Source organism: Thamnophis sirtalis, unplaced genomic scaffold (assembly GCF_051295495.1).
Source record: "Thamnophis sirtalis isolate CommonGarterSnake01/CBP01778 unplaced genomic scaffold, rThaSir2_p1.2 scaffold_10, whole genome shotgun sequence".
NCBI classification, from domain to species: domain Eukaryota; kingdom Metazoa; phylum Chordata; class Lepidosauria; order Squamata; family Natricidae; genus Thamnophis; species Thamnophis sirtalis.
This window is the reverse complement of record NW_028261390.1, coordinates 22,457,907-22,479,485: the sequence shown is the minus strand read 5'-3', so window position 1 is coordinate 22,479,485 and position 21,579 is coordinate 22,457,907. Positions and strand designations below refer to the sequence as shown.

Here is a 21,579-nt window from a genome sequence, read left to right as displayed (position 1 = left end):
TATCTATTAAGGTTCCCCCATTCCTTGTCCAATATCTTAACCACAGTGATGTTAATGGTTTGTAATCTTTTTTCCCCAATTAAAATTATTCCTATTAAATACTATTGAAATTACTTTTTAACAGTATTTTATCAGGCACAAGCTCTATGGATATATGTCATATCTCTAAGTGGTGCAGATAAGAATACAAAAAAACTTCTCTGATATTGTATGGTGTTTTTTTTTTGTTATAAAAACTTAGCAGTATCCAGAGCATTAGGAATATCTGTGGAATACTGACATTATATAGTGGGCACATTCAACTAAATGGGTGTCAGAAAATTTGTAGTGGTGGGCACAATTTTGATGTTCATAAATGTACGTATCAAGTTATGCTTGTTTTTGTGGATGTGAGTCATTTTAAAAAAAGGAATTAGAAAGCTGTTTTGCTGAAAATCAAACCTTCAAGCCTCTGTATCGGTATTTGTAGGCACAAATACCTTTGAAGTCTACATACATGTAAAATGCTCAGAAGATGTCCCTTGCTCATAACAACCACAACTTAGTTTAATGGCATTGAATGAAATCTTGAGTTACATGAGTCTTTTCTGATACAACATTTTGTGCTTCTAAATTTTTAAGTTTCTTCTGAATTCATGTACTAGGCAATTCTTGTACAAGATTACATTAAAATAGTTCGGATTTTCAGAGGGAATACTACTAGTGTTTCACAAAATTAAATAGATATTATTACAGAAGCATTTCAGTGGAGGCAGATATCTTCTGCTGGTATGAAAAATAAAGGGGGAAAGTGAATGGCTTTTATTAACTTTTATTGAGGCCTTTAGATAATTTTTGGTTAGGTATTTTTATACTGAAATGATCATTGGCATTTGAAAATAGTGTTGGATTTATCTGATTTGATGCATAAAATTGTCAAAAAAATATCCTGCAGTAAATCATATGAGTTTATATGAATACTTGATATTCTATATTATAGAATGCTTTCTCCATTCCCTTCTACTTTTCCTTTCCTTTGTAACCACTAAAAATACCAAGTCAGTCTCATAACTTCATGGGTGGTTATATTTCCTTTCCTGCAGTTAAATTATTTTATACAAGTTGTCAGCCACTTACCAGCTTACTAATAATATTTTTATTAGAATAATGATATGGAATTCCTTCACAAGATAATCTATTCCTAGCATCAAAAACATTTCATTCACAGCCTGGGGGGGGGCTACATTATACCTTGGGGTATATGTTTTGGTGTTATCACAAAATGTCTCTTTTGTTCAGAAAGGCTGAGCCTTTCACTTACTGACTGTCATGTGTCATGCAGTACTATTTTAGACTAAAACATTAGTTTAGAAGAATGCTACTTTCCTCTTCTTCCCAAATGCTCCTTAATTGCCAATGCAGGGTTTTTAAAATGCTTTTTCGCAGTAGGTAGACATACTTGCAAGAAAAGCATTGGGCTGCAAATATTCAACATGTTTTTATTTTCTGATAAAATTTATGGGACCTAGTTGATTCTCAGAGGCATCTCAGTAAAAGATACTCCCCGAGAGCTGGTGAGATTGTAAGTGCAATGTACATTAAATACAGTGAATTGCACATTCCTTTGCCTCATTCCCACTTTCGTTCTATTTTTATTATAAAATGAATGGATCTATAGCTCTACATATGTATCTGTATAAATTCCTTCTCACCCCGATGGGTATATGTGTATTCTTCAATCTTGGGTCCTCTACCAGAGGCCTGGAAGTTTAAAGGTTTTAAAGTTTAAGTTTAAATGGTTTAAGTTTAAATGGTTTAAGTTTAAATGGTTTAAGTTTAAATGGTTTAAATTTAAATGGTTTAAGTTTAAATGGTTTAAGTTTAAATGGTTTAAGTTTAAATGGTTTAAGTTTAAATGGTTTAAGTTTAAACCATTGCAGGAACTGGGTATGTCTAGTTTAATGAAAAAAAGGACTAGGGGAGACATGATAGCAATGTTCCAAAATCTCAGGGGCTGCCACAAAGAAGAGGGAGTCAAACTATTTTCTAAAGCACCCGAGGGCAGAACAAGAAGCAATGGGTGGAAACTAATCAAGGAGAGAAGCAACTTAGAACTGAGGAGAAATTTCCTGACAGTGAGAACAATTAATCAGTGGAACAGCTTGCCTCCAGAAGTTGTGAATGCCCCAACACTGGAAATCTTTAAGAAGATGTTGGATAGCCATTTGTCTGAAATGGTATAGGGTTTCCTGCCTAGGCAGGGAGTTGGACTAGAAGACCTCCAAGGTCCCTTCCAACTCTGCTATTGTATTATTGTATTTTATATAGTATCTTAGCTGTTGCCTAGTGCTGCACTCTTTTGGACAGAGATGTTGCTCCTGAAATCTGTTGAAGCCACTCTCCCAGAATATGATTTACAACCCCGAGTGCTTCTACCACCACTGGGGCCACTTTGCTTTTACATTCCAGAATTTCTCTTTCAGGTCCTGGTGCTTCCAGCTTCTTATACACCTTCCTGATCTTGCTATTACTTGACAGCATTGTATATATTACCACTGCTGTCTACTCCTCGACTACTACCATAATGCCTGGTTGATTGGCTGTCTGTTTGAATATGGAAGACCCACAGAATATTAGTCTGTTTATCTCCACGACTTTCTGTGAAATCTCCCATCTTGTCTTGGGAGCATCTAGCCCACATAACTCTGCAGATGTTCCTGTATAACATGCCATCAACTTGACTTGCCATTCAGTGTATCCTGTTCCTGCCTTCATCTTACACTCTGTCTCTAAATGTTAGACTGTCCCTGAATACTCTCTGCACAGTATGCACTTCGTGTCCCATCTACTGTGGTATATCCTTTCTTCTGTGGATCTGGTGCTTAGTGCCTGTTCTTGTGCTGCTATGATCTGCGCCCCAGTGTTTTTTAGTCCAAGATTTTCCAGCTACTGGTAGGATTTCCCAACATCTGTGGTCTCATTTATCTATCAGTGATACATTCCATCATCCCAAGATGATGCAGGATCTTGTCTTGCCATGCATTCCTTTGTTTGTTCTTTCATCCATGTCTACAGTTGCTTCAAACATTCTCTCATCATCTCATCTCTTGGTGCCATATTACTGATGTACAGCGGATGTTTTGCCTTATCCTTGGATGGTACTTGGATGTTGGTATCCCTCTTGCTTCCTCATCAAGATTTCCATGTGACTATAGAATGTCAAAATAATTGTATAGCTATTGTGTAGCTGGTCTGTACGTCTACTTTGTCCTCTGATGGTATCTCCACTCCATCAATTTTAACTTCCTTCTCTTTTTTAACTACCATTTGACCACAGTTCTCCAGTCCAATGTCCTCACCATAGGTGGATAAGAAAGATGATGTCTGATCCACTCTTAGTATGGATATCGTCCATGTAAAGGGAGTGGCTAATGGTAGTTCCACACAAATATTGGGATGGCATGTGGAACACACGGTAGTAAACCTGCATTTATGCCGGTAGATTTGGAAGGTTCTAGGGTCACAATGAAATAAATACCTAAGGTGCACTTAAGGGGAGAAGAGATGTGAAGTGAGAGAATCTACAGTGCAGTCTTAATAAAAAGCAGGGGAACAATCTGTGATAGAAAAGAAAAGCAGGTTTAATTGTGCTAGATTATAGCTATCATTTTCTCCTCACTTTTATTATGTGTTCTTTTTAATCATTGCTTTATTCTTATACTTTGCTACAGTTTATCACCAAGATTGTCTAGATGTATTCCAAATTAATTAAATGCATGACAGCATTTCTGTATCTTTTTGTTGCTAACAAGTGCTAAAGCCTATTTGCTTTAGGAGCAAAAGCTATCTTGAGCAGGAAAAACAGTTTCTCTTCTAAGCCAAACAACTTCAATTTGCATTAGTAGTTTTTTCCCCCCAACAGTATGCCTGAGGCAAATTGGACCTACAATGTCCCCCCATCCTTTTTTTTTGCATTGATTTATTTTGACTCACTAATGTAGCTCCAAATTCCCTTTTATTACACTAAAAATATATTCTACTTATCATGCAACTTGCTGAGGATAGCTTTGGGACACTCTTTTGTACCTTACATATTTGTTTCTTACAAATCCATACCAATTAATACATATCTTGTCTGTATATGTGGGTGTCCGTGTTTAAAAGTCTGGTACAATTCTGCAGCTGTTACTAAGCTCTTCTACAAATGATATACACATTATGAACAGGGGAATACTTGTATAAAACTTTGAAAGCCATCTGCCTGGCTGGGCTTTGGTAGTCTTTTATGTATAGATGGGTGGCCTGCATATGTACTTTGGTCGAGATTATGCTAGTGCCTGCATGCCTGACACCAAGGGCCATATTTAATATTAAAGTATTGGATTTCACAGTCAATGAAATAAGAAACTCCTGAGTTTGGTGGCCACTTTACATTGTTACTGTCATCACAAAGGTCTTGTCAATCTTGGCTTAAAAATAAAGTGGAATATCAAATTTACTGCAAGAGAGTTCCTTTCAGCTTTACCAGTCAAGGATTAAAAGGATGTTAATTAATACATGCTAACCTCACAGAATAAAGTGATATAAATTTTGGCTTTGGATCACTTTCTAGCAAGCCATTCTCCTCCTCCTTCTCCTCCTCCTCCTCTTCCTCCTCTTCCTCTTCCTCCTTCTTCTCCTCCTCCTTCTCCTCCTCCTCCTCCTCCTCCTTCTCCTCCTCCTCCTCCTCCTCAATATGCAGATACATTTTTATCATCCACTCAAAACAAAAGTACAGTATATGAAGAAACAATTTCATATACTACTAGCTAATAACCTGACGTTGCCCGGGTATTTATTTATCCTAATCCTGTATTAGACAGGAAAAGCCCTGATTTTGGCAAAAATTAAATTAGTTACAAACGTTTTCCCTGTGACCCCAGAAGCATCAAGGAAAGTGAAAGCACCTTGTTGTTTTCCTAGCTGATCCATGATCATTTGGTATGCTTTTTTTCTGATTTTGCTTTAGAAGTGGCTTCTTGTCCATGATATTTGCGCTAAGCTGTTCAACGTTTTAGTTTTTTCCCCACATGTAATCTGTCTGAAGTACATCATGCCGGTCTCGTAGTGGTGCAGGCAGGCCGAGTTTTAGTAATGTTTTAATGATCATGGCCAAACATTTGTCCTCAAAAATAATCAAAGCCTTGTTGAAAACGTCTGAACCAAACATAACTTCTAATTTTGAATTTTTCCCCTTACCAGAGGGAGCCCCTTGTGGAGTACTGTGAAGCCGTTACCATGGTAACTCCTCTGCGCTGTACAGTAGAAGCCATCTTACGGCAGTATGGTAGAAGCTGCTTTAAGGCACAACAGGTTGTATCTTAACAGAACACACTCCATGATGGGTGTTGGGAGTGTCTTACCCCCACAGTATTTGTTTCCAAACTTGTGTACCAAGTTTGGTTGAAATTGCTCAGGTTATGCTGGAACACACACACACACACACACACACACACACACACACACACACAGCCATATATATAGATAGATAGATAGATAGATAGATAGATAGATAGATAGATAGATATATGTTATATTTGTGCTGATACATAAATAAAGGGAGACTATATATATATATATATATATATATATATATATATATATATGTGTGTGTGTGTGTGTGTGTGTGTGTGTGTGTGTGTGTGTGTGTGTGTGTGTGTGTTTATTTGTGCTGATAAATAAATAAAGGGAGACTAGTATAGATCTATTTCAAGTTATTTAGCTCTCATCAGCTAGCCATACCCTAGCTGATGAGAGCTAAATAGCTTGAAATAGATCTATACTAGTCTCCCTTTATTTATTTATCAGCACAAATAAAAACACAAATATAACAAAAGGCAACAGTAAGAATATTGGGTTTCTGTCGTGATGGACTCTTGTGACGAGCCGATTGACAGATGTTGGAGGCAGTTAGCTTCCTCCCATAATTGGGGCTTACCAGGGGTTGTGACACACACACACATATATATATATATATTTCTTGGTAACAGAATGAAAGTGATTTGGTGTTGCCTTCTTCCAGGATGTTTCCTATTTTCTAATCTAGCTTGCACTTCTGATATTTTACATGATTTTTCTTTTAAGTACCAACCAAGATTGCATGGCCAAGTTTTGTTAGATACTGCTATAATGACATGTGGTATTTCATATACTGAAGGCAACGGACTACAATTACTTGAACACAATACAATTTCTTTCGGACCCGAATACATTTAATATAATTTAGGCAGGTCTATGACTTCTAATATTTCCTTATACGATTCTATAAACACAGTTACCTTGAATTAAGTTCTGTTCTCTTTATTGAAGCTTATTAATGGCTATGTGCACTTGGAACTATATAAGAACTTCTAAGCTATTTATTTTGCAAGGCAATTGTCTGAGTACAATTCCAACAAAAGTCATCTGGCAACTGCCTTATAACACAATTCGCAATACAAATCAATTGTCAGTACTTGAAAAGAAGCATGAATAGAGACAGTTCTTTTCCTAAGAATGTTTTTATATCTCCATAAGGAAATGACTTGCTATGACACAGTAGTATCACAAGGGAATGGCAAACTGAAACTATGAGAAGGCTTTCATTTCACACTGGTGTAGAATAACTATGCCTACTTATTCCAGCTGTCTTTCAGCCCTGTCTATCAAATACAATGCATTGGCTAATTCTGTGTTTGCCAAGATGACTATGTAAGCGTGTAAACTATGTAAGCTATGTAAGTTATTTTTTAAAGATAGATGTACAAAATTTGTTAAGAACAAATGAGAATGACCTCATAATACCTATTCCAGTGAATACGTTCTGCTGATTCTTCCTTTTGTTCACTTTAGACTAGAATTACTGGTTTCTCTAGCCCAGGGGTGTCAAACTCATGTTGTCACGGCGGTGTCACATGATGTAGCGGGACTCCCCACCCCCTTTGCTAAACCGGATGTAGGCATGATGCATCCGGCTCATGGGCTGAAAATTTGACAGCCCTGCTCTGGCCCTTATCCTGAGTCATTAAAGTTAACAAATTCTCTTAATTCTCCCCATAAAAATCCTGTCAATTAAACGAATTTGAAAGATTTGTTGTTGTTAGTTGTGAAGACATGTCTGACTCATCGCAACCCCATGGACAAAGTTCCTCCAAGCCTCTACCATCCTCTGGAGTTCATTTAAACTCACGCCTACTGCTTTGGTGACTCCATCCAGCCACCTCATTCTCTGTCGTCCCCTTCTTCTTTTGCCCTCAATCTTTCCCAGCATTCTCTCTCTCCCCTTCTCCAGTGAGTCCTTTCTCATTAGGTGGCCAAAGATAGTGACTGACATAAAGTCATTTAGTAAACTCTATGATGAAGGTAGCCTTGGTCCCTGCTATGCTGAGTTTTCTTTAGAGAAATCAGTAATCAGCTCTATAATCTCAGTGATTCAGGAATCCAGTCTCGACTATAAAGCTGATATAATTTTTAAAAAATATGCAACTATTTTACCTTTCTCTTTTTCCTCAACCTGGCTTACCCCAAACTTTCAACAAGTGTTTCTGAAGCCTCTGAGAAAGCTCTTGTCTTAAGCTGGAATGAAAAAGAGATGTCAGCTGCCTTTTTCTTATAACAGACTAACAATTGACTGGCAGAATGGAGCCAGAATATATTTATTTAGATTTTATATTATGATTAATTACATTTATTTTACTTTATACATACCGCCCACAATCCCCAAAGGACTCTCAGTGGCTTACAATTAAAATCAAACTTAAATAATATATATGAAGAATATTGGTTCCAGGTATATTGTTGCTAGATTTACTATGTCTTCTAAAACTAATAGTAACATCTCTTGAGTCAAAGTTGACTATGAAAACTTAATGGAATATTTCCATAGATTTCTTGGTAACAGAATGAAAGTGATTTGGTGTTGCCTTCTTCCAGGATGTTTCCTATTTTCTAATCTAGCTTGCACTTCTGATATTTGTCATGATTTTTCTTTTAAGTACCAACCAAGATTGCATGGCCAAGTTTTGTTAGATACTGCTATAATGACATGTGGTATTTCATATACTGAAGGCAACGGACTACAATTACTTGAACACAATACAATTTCTTTCGGACCCGAATACATTTAATATAATTTAGGCAGGTCTATGACTTCTAATATTTCCTTATACGATTCTATAAACACAGTTACCTTGAATTAAGTTCAGTTCTCTTTATTGAAGCTTATTAATGGCTATGTGCACTTGGAACTATATAAGAACTTCTAAGCTATTTATTTTGCAAGGCAATTGTCTGAGTACAATTCCAACAAAAGTCATCTGGCAACTGCCTTATAACACAATTCGCAATACAAATCAATTGTCAGTACTTGAAAAGAAGCATGAATAGAGACAGTTCTTTTCCTAAGAATGTTTTTATATCTCCATAAGGAAATGACTTGCTATGACACAGTAGTATCACAAGGGAATGGCAAACTGAAACTATGAGAAGGCTTTCATTTCACACTGGTGTAGAATAACTATGCCTACTTATTCCAGCTGTCTTTCAGCCCTGTCTATCAAATACAATGCATTGGCTAATTCTGTGTTTGCCAAGATGACTATGTAAGCGTGTAAACTATGTAAGCTATGTAAGTTATTTTTTAAAGATAGATGTACAAAATTTGTTAAAAACAAATGAGAATGACCTCATAATACCTATTCCAGTGAATACATTCTGCTGATTCTTCCTTTTTTTCACTTTAAACTAGAATTGCTGGTTTCTCCAGCCCAGGGGTGTCAAACTCATGTTGTCACGGCGGTGTCACATGATGTAGCGGGACTCCCCACCCCCTTTGCTAAACCGGATGTAGGCATGACGCATCCGGCTCATGGGCTGAAAATTTGACAGCCCTGCTCTGGCCCTTATCCTGAGTCATTAAAGTTAACAAATTCTCTTAATTCTCCCCATAAAAATCCTGTCAATTAAACGAATTTGAAAGATTTGTTGTTGTTAGTTGTGAAGACATGTCTGACTCATCGCAACCCCATGGACAAAGTTCCTCCAGGCCTCTACCATCCTCTGGAGTTCATTTAAACTCACGCCTACTGCTTTGGTGACTCCATCCAGCCACCTCATTCTCTGTCGTCCCCTTCTTCTTTTGCCCTCAATCTTTCCCAGCATTATACCCTTCTCCAGTGAGTCCTTTCTCATTAGGTGGCCAAAGATAGTGACTGACATAAAGTCATTTAGTAAACTCTATGATGAAGGTAGCCTTGGTCCCTGCTATGCTGAGTTTTCTTTAGAGAAATCAGTAATCAGCTCTATAATCTCAGTGATTCAGGAATCCAGTCTCGACTATAAAGCTGATATAATTTTTAAAAAATATGCAACTATTTTACCTTTCTCTTTTTCCTCAACCTGGCTTACCCCAAACTTTCAACAAGTGTTTCTGAAGCCTCTGAGAAAGCTCTTGTCTTAAGCTGGAATGAAAAAGAGATGTCAGCTGCCTTTTTCTTATAACAGACTAACAATTGACTGGCAGAATGGAGCCAGAATATATTTATTTAGATTTTATATTATGATTAATTACATTTATTTTACTTTATACATACCGCCCACAATCCCCAAAGGACTCTCAGTGGCTTACAATTAAAATCAAACTTAAATAAAAATGCAACAGAGCAGACGAGCACAGTACAAAATTAAAAACAAAAGTAAAAAGAAAGCTCTACAGCTCCTCTGGCTGCATGGCCTAAGAGAACAACCACATCTTCGAAAGTTTCCTGAGTGGAGGAGCCACACAAATCTCTGGAAGGGAGAACATCCCACAGGTCAGGAATTAGAACAAAGGAGATATATTTCTAACAGGGTGGCTCAGTGGCTAAGATACTGAGCTTGTCAATCAGAAAGGTCGGCAGTTCAAATCCCTAGTGACGCATAACGGAGTGAGTTCCCGTTACTTGTCCCAGCTTCTTCCAACCTAGCAGTTCGAAAGCACATAAAAATGTAAGTAGAAAAATAGAGACCCTTTGGTGCGAAGATAACTGTTCTGTGCGCCTTCGGCATTTAGTCATGCCGGTCACATGACCATGGAAATGTCTTTGGACAGCACTGGCTCTTCGGCTTTGAAACAGAGATGAGCACCCCCTCCCCCCCAGAGTTGGGAACGACTAGCACATATGTGTGAGGGCAACCTTTACCTTTACCTAGATATATTTCTGGGTCCTGCAATGTGAAATTCTTTAGTTTATGGGATCCAGAATACAGCTTCCCAACTGATTGGACCTGGGACTGGGGATTAGAGACAACAGGAGCATCTGATTGTGATAACGATGTATAAGATTTGAAAATGGCATAATCTGAAGGAAGGACATTTCCTTTATTTCATTCTTATTTTTATATCTAAGAAATCACTCATAAAATGTCCAGTCAGCTGTGTACTTTTTTCACCAAAACCGTTTATTAGCACGGTCTCTTTCAAAAATAAAATGCTGCATTTCTGGTTTTTATTGCTGACTTTTTAGATATGTGGACTGACATTGTTAAAATGATAAACTAATATAGAAAAAACTATAGAAGCTTGAGGATGTTCTCAAGCTTTATAAATAAAAGAGCATTACATAAATCTCCTGTTTAATCAGATCATTCACATCACATACTGTACATCTGGCTGTAAAATTGTAATTTAGAATTAGGACTTTCCTGCTTTAGAAGTATTTATTAGTTAATATATATTTTGTTCTTCCAAGTGCTGGTGAAGATTTGTCCTCTAATAAAGATTAACTACATTACTTTCAATATGATATGCATAATAAATATTTTTATCTATCTATCCATCCATCCATCCATCCATCCATCCATCCATCCATCCATCTATCTATCTATCTATCTATCATCTATTTATCATAACTATACATACATCGAATAATTTGGAATTCAGCCAGGATATGAGGCTACATGGAACTACATGGGGCCTCATGTTTTGTTCACCTGATAAACATTACGGTTAAAAACTGACATAAAATTACTTTTTCAATGGCAATTTTATAACTGTGAAAAGAGGTCCAGTAATCTTATGGAAAAGTTTTAAATTATTTTTGGCATTACTTTACTGTGTGCTATTAAACTGACAGTAAGTGGCTTATTATGTTGTAATGTGTTATAATCAAGAGCCTACTTTATATTGCTACTTTAAAGCAATATATGCATCCGACAATTAAATATTGTGAATTTAGGATATCTCTTTTTAAAAACATTCCTATTTAAAAGAGTAAAGATATGTGGGAATAATGTTAGGGATGATAGGGAGAGAAATATTGCTTGCAAAAGGGATAGATAATACAGGACCTAGCCCACAACGGTATAATGGGCAAAACAAGACACACAGAAAAAAAACTTTCTTAACTTTACAAGCTGTAATAAGACAATGGGAGATTTGTACTGTAAGACATGCAAAATTCTGTTACTGTAGCCTTAACTACTTAACTACATAGTAGAGATAGAATTATCTCATTTGGTCATGTTTTCTGTCTGGTCTATCTGACAAAGATTGACAAAAAGTGACTTTAAATGTAGTAGGTGAGATCCAGATATTCGGTTCCTTCATCATAATGGCTTTTGATACAAAAGTCTAGAAGGCTAGTTCTTTATATAACTTGCCCAAATCCTCCCACACTCTTTCAGGGGACCCTCCAGTTCTTCTTAATAGATGATAAAGGAATACAGGATGCGTATTATTTAAAAACTAACCGATAACTCGGCATTGCCTGGGTATTTATTTATAGGGAAAATGTCCAGACCAAACATAATTTCTAATGTTGGACTTCCCCCCTTACCAGAGGGAGCCCCCTTTGGAGCACTGTAAAGCCGTTACTATGGCAACTCCTGTACAGTAGAATCCATTTTATGGCAGTACAGTAGAAGCCATTTAAAGGCACAACAGGCTGCATCTTAACAGAAACACCCACCAAGGGGTGTTAGGGGTTATCCCACAGTATTTTTCTCCAGAGAGAAAGTCTTAGACAGTGCTGATTTAGCTTCAAATAGACTACTATTCCACAGAAGTGGAAAAACGGCCCCAGTAGGCCCCAGCCTCCTTTCCCTTATAAAATGGGGAACCCCTTGAAGGTTTTCCTGAGATGAATCTACTGATAGAAATAATTCTGATAGGAAAAGATAGGTACCAAGGTACATAGCTATAAAGGTTTTGTAGATTAAAACTAACACATTGAATTGCAGCTAGAAATCTACTTGTAAGTTAATGCAGGACGATGACACAGGTATAATGTGCTTATGGAAATAAATGTCACCCCTGGGATTCTACTAAATTTGAATAAAGAGTCTATCTCAAGTTATCCTCAGGCAAGCTGATAACTAGAGCATATTGACAGGAACTTTATTAAAAGTGAAAATGTCACATTTTGTGGAAGGATAGAGATGTCCATATAAAGAAAACGGCTTATGCAAAAGAATTTCAGTTATTTCCAAGCCAATTAATCTTGATTTAACTGAAGAATCAGAAACTGTAAAATTTCATAGTAATTCAGACATAGAAGATATATGTTTATGAAGAATTACAGTATATTTGCTACATATAAATTTACTTTATATTTTTATTGGCTGTCCTGGCATACATTAATGATTTCAGGACAAAATCAAGTAAGTCAGGAAGGAGACAACAGTAAATTAGAATTGGCCAGTTTCCTCATTTGAGAGTAATCTATAGAGCAATATATGCCAGTGACAGGTGGAAGTATGTTGGATTTCAACAACCCCCTCCTAAAATACTTCTAGAAACCTCAGTCTTTTTTGTCCTTATGCAGTTTCACTGCTTACTTAATTAGTCACTATTCCAGGCTAAATAGATGGATCAGTGGTGGGATTCAAAAATTTTAACTACCGGTTCTGTGGGCGTGCCTTGGTGGGCATGGTGTGGCTTGGTGGGTGTGGCTTGTGGGCATGGCAGGGGAAGGATACTGTAAAATATCCATTCCCACCCCACTCCAGGGGAAGTTACTGCAAAATCCCCATTCTGTCCCGATCAGCTGGGACTCAGGAGGCAGGAATATATGGGGAAGGAGCCAGTCAGAAGTGGCATTTACCGGTTCTTTGAACTACTCAAAATTTTCGCTACCAGTTCTCCAGAACTGGTCAGAACCTGCTGAATACCACCCCTGAGATGGATGTATCTGATCAGAAGGCCGGAATACAGATATTGTTATCAGGCAATTATAATCAATGGACACTTTGAAAGTTAAAGATAATGGGAAATTGATATCTCCTCTTCAAAGAAAAGTAATGCAAGAGGATATGAGAGGTTTAAGAATTGACTTATCATTCTGAACTGTAATTCCTGATTATTCAGAAACTTGCTGAATAGATATTTGCTATGACTATTATTTCATTCTGTAAGTATAAGTCAAATTAGTGTGCTTTTAATTGTAATCTACTGTCTAATTGTTAAAATTTATCTGAACTAAAGTTCAGATAAGTTTTTTCCCCCATGGAAAACAAGGTAAAACTACTCTTCAAATTTATCTGGACCCTTCGTACATTTGTAACTTTCGGAAAAAAAACAATTTTTAAACTACTCCTTTTCTATTTATTCGCAATTCTTTTTAAAGTCATAAACTTGTAGTTAACATTTTCTTTTGCTAAGGATTGAAAGAAACTCACCCTAGGTGTCAAACATGTTGATCCAAATAGCTGAAGAACAGTTAACAAGCAGTTTCTGAAAGAGACTAGAAAACTGAATTCCAATATTACCAATTATATAATATTTCTTTTCAGGTCCTCCTGGTAAACGAGGTAAGCGAGGAAGAAGAGGAGAGACCGGTAAGTTTTTAAACAAAAAAGTAATGAATTTTCTTTGGATGATATAAAAATATTATTTCTGGCCTTTTTTTAAGTAAATTAAGTTAATAATGTTTATTGACTGCCTTTATTAACAACTGTACTTAAAGAGAGATGAGAGATTATGAGAGAACCAAAAAGGGATAACAACCCAGGACTGCCTTGAACAAATTCTGCTCTATAGATAATTGAGGCTGTAGCTCTTCAGTCTTTTGCCACTTGCCATGGTAACTGATGTGCTTGAGAATGAAATTTCCAAGTGCCTGGGAAAGGGTCTAAGTCAACTTACCATGGCCAACTCGCTATGAGACAACTTGCTGCAAGACAAGAGTTACACTAATATCGAAGGAAAGAAAGAATGCAAAAGGAAGGATAAAATGAAATGTGAATGACAAAAATTAAAAAAAAATTAAAATTATTTTAAATAATTGAATTGTTGAATTGTTCTTTGGCGAGTTGTTCATCAGTGAGTGAATGAAAGTCTGTGATTAAATGTACTGGCCATGGCATTGTCATGCTTCTGAAAAAAAAATATTTCAGGAGCAAGGAAAATTCAAATTATGCCAATCTTACTCCTTAGTTCTATTTGCATAAAATGCTATGTAGTTTAACACTAAGGATCAGCTGAGTCTCCTGCATGATTCAGGATAACTATAATTAGCTTGGAGATTAACACCACCTTATCTGATGTTTCAATTAATTAACTAGTTAACTTAAAAAAATAACTTTCCTAATCAATAAAAGAAGGAATAAAGCACAACATAGAACATTAATTTATTCCTAATCATTGGACCAGAGGTGAAAGACCAGGAAAATATCATGCTTGTTATATATCACATTATGAATTTTGGGATTTTAATAAGAGATTTCAATAAGATGTCTTATGTGTTTAATGAGATGAATAAAGGGAACTAAATTGCTTTCTGTTAGGAAAAAGATCCTATGTATTAAATATATCTTTAGATTTAGACCTTTAAAATCAAGAAATTTCTTTAGCTGATTAGCATCGCATTATTAGCAAAAGTCTGGCTATATTTAAGTAAATTTCAATACCAGCTGTTCCGAATACCTTTTTGCAACATGAAGTCAAGAGAAAAAAGAAAGATGAGTCAAAAATTAATTGATCTGATGGTTACCGCTACCCCTTTTAATAAAGCTAACATAAATATTTGACGTTTGACAGTCTCAAGATTGGTGTATAAAAAATTAGGAAAATGTGCCAATATTGCTTCACAAAATGTGATATTTTAAGAGGGAACTTGCATAAGAGAAATAAAAAAGGAGAAGACATTTAAGAAGCAATTTTTGGTTCTGTGATTAGTGGACTTGTCTATCTTGGCAAAAGTAAATGGTAAAATACAGATCCAGCCAACTCTACCTTTATTCTAAAATTAAATACTATGGGGAAAATTAATATGAGCTTACTTGGAGGTGGATGGTAGAATATAAGGTTAGGGTTACCTGAGCAGAATATAAATATTAAGAGTATACCAATTCAAAATGAGTTAAAGTAGTTTAGACCTTGCCTGGGTTTTTTTCCAGCCCTGTAAGTAGGATGCAGCTGCTTTAATGAATTAATTCATTAATATTAATGTATCTGTTAAAGCAGCTATACTGTTTTAATGAATAATGGAAAGGGACTACATTTATATAAAATCTGAAGCACTATTTTCAATGCTGTACTGATGCTGTAAAATAATTTTAATAACTAATAGTGATATTGTTCGGCTATGAATAATACTAATCTTCAAATAATATTAGTGTTTTAAAAACTCATGTGTCTATATGTATTTCTTCTTTTCTTCTGTTTTCTTTTCACAGGACCTCCTGTAAGTACAACTGTTGTACTATTGGATCTTCTGTTTATCAAGATTAGGAAAAAGGTGTTTTCAATAATGGGTAAAAGTGAGCCATATGTTAAAAGTGCCAATTTCTTTTCAAAAAGTAGTCAGTTTTATTATTAGCAATTTTTAATCTTGAATTTTGGAAAGGGGGTAAGGGGAAAAACACTATTTCAAAACTCATGTGCATTAATATTTAATATAGTATGCTAGACAGAACAATCAATACTTTAATTTTATTTTATAACAGCATATTATAATGTTATAAGAATGTTTTGCCTCAATTTTTTTTTTTTTAAATCAATGGAAGTGTTCAGCTGAAGCCTCATCCATCCAAAAGTCTGCATGATGGTTTAATTTGTTTGATTGAAAGATTTAAATGTATATACTAATCAGAATGTGCCAAGTTTGTATATTAAGTAAAAATGACATATTGATCCTTTATCCTGGAAAAGGAATTGTTGCAATCGTATCAGAGATAAACCTTATAATTTCTTTCATACCATGCAGTCTATGTATTATCCACCCATTTCATTCCTTCTTCAGACTGAATCAATAGTAAAACTATAAAAAATACAGTTGCTAATCTTCTACAATCTTTACTCTACAATAAAATCTCAATTTTAGGTGACCATTTGTGGGGTGTCTTCAAATTCTGAATTCATGTTATTTGTCTGTTTAATCACTGACCATTGTTTAATAAACAAACCATAGATTTAAAGACCATTAGTCCATTAATAAGAAATCAAGATTTAAAGGTCATTAGTCCATTAAATAGAGATGAAACCCAAAATCCATTTCACAATTGTTTTACTAACAAGCAGAATTTACATATATTACAGAATATAACCTTTTGCTAAATTATGGCTGGTATTAGCCAAGTAAAATTTTGGTCTTTTTAAAATTTGTGTTAACTATGGTTGAGTAGAATGTAGTGCATTCAGTAAATTTGTCCTGTTATATTTTGCTGAACATTTTTATTTCATTTAGCAGACTTGTACATAGAATCATGCAAGCAAGCCTAATTTCATATAGCAACATATGACTTGGAGACAAAATAGCCATTGTATAAATTCTGTTTATTGAGCTTAAACATTCTTAAAAGACATCATAATTAAAAAAATTACTTAAAGGAGATTAATCTTGCATATCACTTTTCTTTACTCAAACATTATTTTTTGGGAATTTATATCTGTTATTCCTCCAGCAGGCTTCTATTCTAATAGAGTTAAACTTTACTCATAAGTAACAGGTGGGTTTTTTTAAAAAAATATAAAGCTTGCTAGAACTGCATTTTTCTAAGTAGTACCAGAGGTGAAATTGAGTTTGTCTACTGCTGTAAAAACAACAAGGATACTATAGCACCTTCTAGACTAATTGATTTATAATTGCATACTTTTGTGGCCCACAATCTATTTCATCTGTGGTCTACAAAAGCTAATAACATCATAATGTGAAGTCTTTTAGATCCCAGAAGATAATTTGGTAACTTTTAACAACATGCGTAATAGACTTCCAAAAATTACTTTGGTCCAAGTGTAAGTACTTCTCCTTTGTGCTAATTATTTAAATAGCCCTACAAATAGCCATACCCAAGAAAAGATGGCACTACATTAAGAGTGTCATTAACTGTAAGATTCATCAACTAAGTGGCATCTTTTTAATCAAGGTTATGTTCAAGCCCGAATAATGTCAGACTTCAGTGTATTGTAAAGAGGCACTGCTATCAATTATGAAATAATGTATTCTGGATAGGATTGAGAATGTACTAATCTGAGATTTTAAAAAATCCTTTGAAATACTATTTCCATTCATATATAAATACATTATTCCAGCACATAGCAGAACATAAATATAAATGGCCATGTTAGTTCAATATTTGATTTTTCTTTGTGATCAACTATATGCCTTTGGGTACTCATAAGCCTGTGATAGAGATAGAATTCATTCTTTCCCCCTGCAATCTATAGATATTTATGGATCTTGCCTTTCTTTTATTTAGCATGCATATTTAAAAAAAAAATGTCATACCAATCTCTCATTTAACATTAAAAAATCTAGAAAAAATCTAGAAAGAGAATATAATACAGAAATACAGATGCTTGGCAAATGACTCATATTTATGACCTTTGTTGTGTCCCAGGGTCATGTGATTACTTTTGCGGCCTTCTGACTAGCAGAGTCAATGTGGAACCCCGATTCACTTAGCAACCAGGTTACTAACCTATCAACTGCATATGATTCACTTAACAACTGTGGCAGGAAAAGTCATAAAATGGGGCCAAACTCAATACATATTTAGCTAAACAATAGAAATTAAGGACTCAATTGTGGTTGTAAGTTGAGGACTACCTGTATTCCCTCCATCTGCAATAAAAATGAAAATAATAGCAATTAAGAATAACAGATATAACAGAAAATGTGGCTGCCTGTTGATGTATTGATTCAAATCAACAGGTCTATGATAAAATCAACTGAGTAATAATCAGAATGCTTATAGTATATTCAGAAAGCACACACATTTCTTGAACTTTTATTTTCTAATCACAATGCTCAATTCACTTTTAGACTTCCTCACAATCTCTGATTTAATCTAGCACTTACTTACAGGCTCTTCATTCCATTCTGCTTTCATACAGATACATTAAAGGCACATCCCTTGAAATCCAAGATGCTGATACCTTTAAACCAGGGGTGTCAAACTGGTGGCCCGTGGGCCAGATGCGTCATGCGCAAGCCATGCCCACCCCAGTTCCGTGAAGGGAAAAAATGGCACAATACGTCACATAATAACAATGTGACACTGTAAGTTTGACACCCCTGCTTTAAACAGAAGACTGTTTTCATTTCATATTTTTTAATAATATGATTTTCTCTTTCTCCCTGAAATACATTTCAAAGCAGACCTTACATACATTTTGTCTGGAGTGGGATATAACATTGTTTTTCTTCATATACATGAATGACTTTTTTTTTAAAAAAAGGAGCTCCCTCTTGAGTCACATAAATGGTTCATTCTGTTTACTGCCATTTTTGTTGTGCTTCTTGGAATAAATAGAGATTATCCTCTTTTTGTCCTGAGATACTTGACTTGCAGTGAAATAGGCCTAGAGTATATTATTATAATTGCTTGCACAGTCAGCCAGATGTTTAAACTGGATTTGGCATTCTTATCCAGCTACCACGTCCTTCCCAAGGACCTAGGAAAGGCAGATGTTTAATAAGTGCTCCAGTCATTTTGGGATTGCCCCCAAGGGCACCTATTATTACTATTGCCTTTGCTTTTTTCCACAATTGTTCTATTTCTACTTGTGGGACTTTGTGTTTTGTGATTTTCTCCGGTTCTTTCTCTTTTTTGCTCTCTCCAGATACTGCCACATACATTATCCAGACTTCTTTTGTTTCATTGTTAAGTCTGGGGTGTTATGTGCTAGTTGCTTGTCTGCTTGAATCCTAAAGTCTTTAACTTCTCCGTTTTCTATTACTTAGTTTGCGTTGTGGTTCCACCTATTTTTGCTTAGAGCAAATTGTATTTCTTGCAGATGTTCCAATGCACCATTGTTGCTACTTTGGTATGCAGTGGTCTGTAGTCAGTGTTGGGTTTCAAAAATTTTTAGGACCCTTCTGTAGGTGTGGCCTGCATTTTGGGAGTGGCTTGCCAGCTATGTGACTGAGTGGGAGTGGCTTGACAACCATGTGACTGGGTGGGCATGGCCAACTTGTAAAATGTGGTGAAATTCACTTAACAACGCTCTTGTTTAGCAACCAAAATGTTGGCTCAGAAACTCTGGCATTTGAAGCACGCAAGTCTTAAAGCTGTCAAGTTACAAGACCTTTGCACCCCTAACCCTTTAGAAAAAACCCCCAGCGGTGTTCAAACTTGACAGGTTTAAGACTTGTGAACTTCAACTCCCAGAATTCCTCCTCTCACTCTTCAGCTCGATGATGTGCGGAGGAGCGGGGGAAGGAAGCTGGAACCGGTTCTAAACTGCACGGTAGGTTTGTGGAACCTCTTCTATAGAAGAGGTTAGAACTGGCAGGAACCCACCACGTCTCTAGTCAATCTGTACAACTTTCATGCAGCAGCTAACAAGGTGGTCAGCTGTTTCTTTAGCTTAGTTGCAGAGACAGCGTTTGCTGGGTGTTGCTGTCTTCTCTATTTGGCTTTGCAAATATTTGTTCTTAAGGCCTCTCGGTCTCTTTTTTCTATTTTCCTGTTGTTGTCACATCTTTTATCTGCGTTGACTGCTATTTTTTTAATGTATTGGCCATGTAATATTTTGCCTTGCCATCAGAGGTGGGTTCTGGCTGCTGCTACTGCCAGTTCTCTCAAGGATGCGCCCCACATGCTTGCTTGATGCACCCTACGTGCACATGTGCAGTACTTTAAAAATGCTTCTGCCCATGCGCAGAAGCAAAAAAACCAAGATGGTGGTGCCTACGGCACTGTGGAGAGAACCAGTTTGGGGGCGTGGCAGGCTGAGTTACTACCTACTCAGCTGAACCGGTCCGAACAGGTAGGAACCCACCTCTGCTTGCCACGTATATTTTATATTCTTCATTTGGCCTTTCTTATAGGCCAGTTTGATCTTTCCATGAAATTTTATTATTTATAATGTTATATGGCCATTTATCTCATACAATGACTTTAGTTGATTCACAACAATCCATAAAACATGGTTAAAAACATACTTTTCCCCAACCATACATCCTCATTCTATCCTAATGCTTGAGACAAGGGCCAGATCTTCACAGTCCTCTGGAAAATTAAAAGGGTACTATTTAGACTGCAAATATCCATATTACCAATAGATGGCAACTCACCTCAGTTCTATACTGCATTGTGTGTGTGATATTCTGGATGACCACTAGGTGGCAGCAAAGTCATACAGAAATATGTATCATTTAGTGATCATTTAGTGAATTGTGCAGCCACAATTGTGCAGAACAATCCAGGCAGGCCTAGCACTCACATCTTGCTAAACAGTGAAAGGGTTCTTATTCAGTAGTATGTTTTTATTTCAGACAGGTATTCTGACTTCTGATTGGCAGTAGTCTTGATAGTTTGAGCTTTCAGCTTTCACTAAAATTAATAATTCAAAAAGACTGGTGTGAAGAAGTGGATTAGAGTAGACTTCACACAGCTGTGATTATTTATATGTTTAATATACTTCACCAGCATAGCTTGGTTTATATGCCTAATCAGTGCTATAATGCCAGACCAAAATTTCAAAATAAATTATTTGAAAGATCGGTTTTGAATCAAACTAATTGGCTGTGGTTTCCTCAAATAGTGCAGTTCATTAACCAGTCTTCAGTATATCCCTAAGTAGGAAATTACTTAATCATTTCCATTTCCAACTATGTGGATCATTTATCTAGATGTTCCTCCCCCATATTCAGCACCGCAGAATATAGCCTATTTTGGTTTTTTGTCCTTCAAGTGTGCAAAGTGTGATTTAATATTACCACCAAGCATACGCATATCAAGTATTCCTTTCTGTATATGATTAAAAGCACCTGTTGCTTTAAATTTCTTCTGTCAATCTAAATAAGTTTAGAAAAGAGTCAGTTAGTAAGTTGCTGGTATTAGGGTGGATTTGGTATAGGGATTTCCAATAAGCTACACACACACACACACACATATATATATATATATATATATATATATATATATATATATATATATATATATATATATATATATATATATATATATATACACACATACATACATACATACATACATACATACATACATACATACATACATACATACATACATACATACATATATATATATATATATATATATATATATATATATATATATAAATATATATACTGAAATGTGTAATTTGTTCTTTTTTAAAAAATTACCTCCTACATATGATAATAGACTTATTGGTTA

General features: G+C 35.7%; 1 protein-coding gene across 1 annotated transcript in view; it reads left to right on the top strand.

The window, feature by feature from the left end:
• The window catches only part of LOC148043804 (collagen alpha-1(XXV) chain-like), a 145,944-nt gene extending 130,153 nt beyond the window's left edge, over positions 1-15,791 (top strand). The window contains exons 3-4 of the mRNA XM_087723911.1: positions 13,765-13,809; positions 15,649-15,791. Of these exons, the coding sequence (XP_087580037.1) occupies positions 13,765-13,809; positions 15,649-15,791 (188 nt within the window). The remainder of the gene's footprint in view (positions 1-13,764; positions 13,810-15,648) is intronic.
• Positions 15,792-21,579: the final 5,788 nt, after the last annotated feature.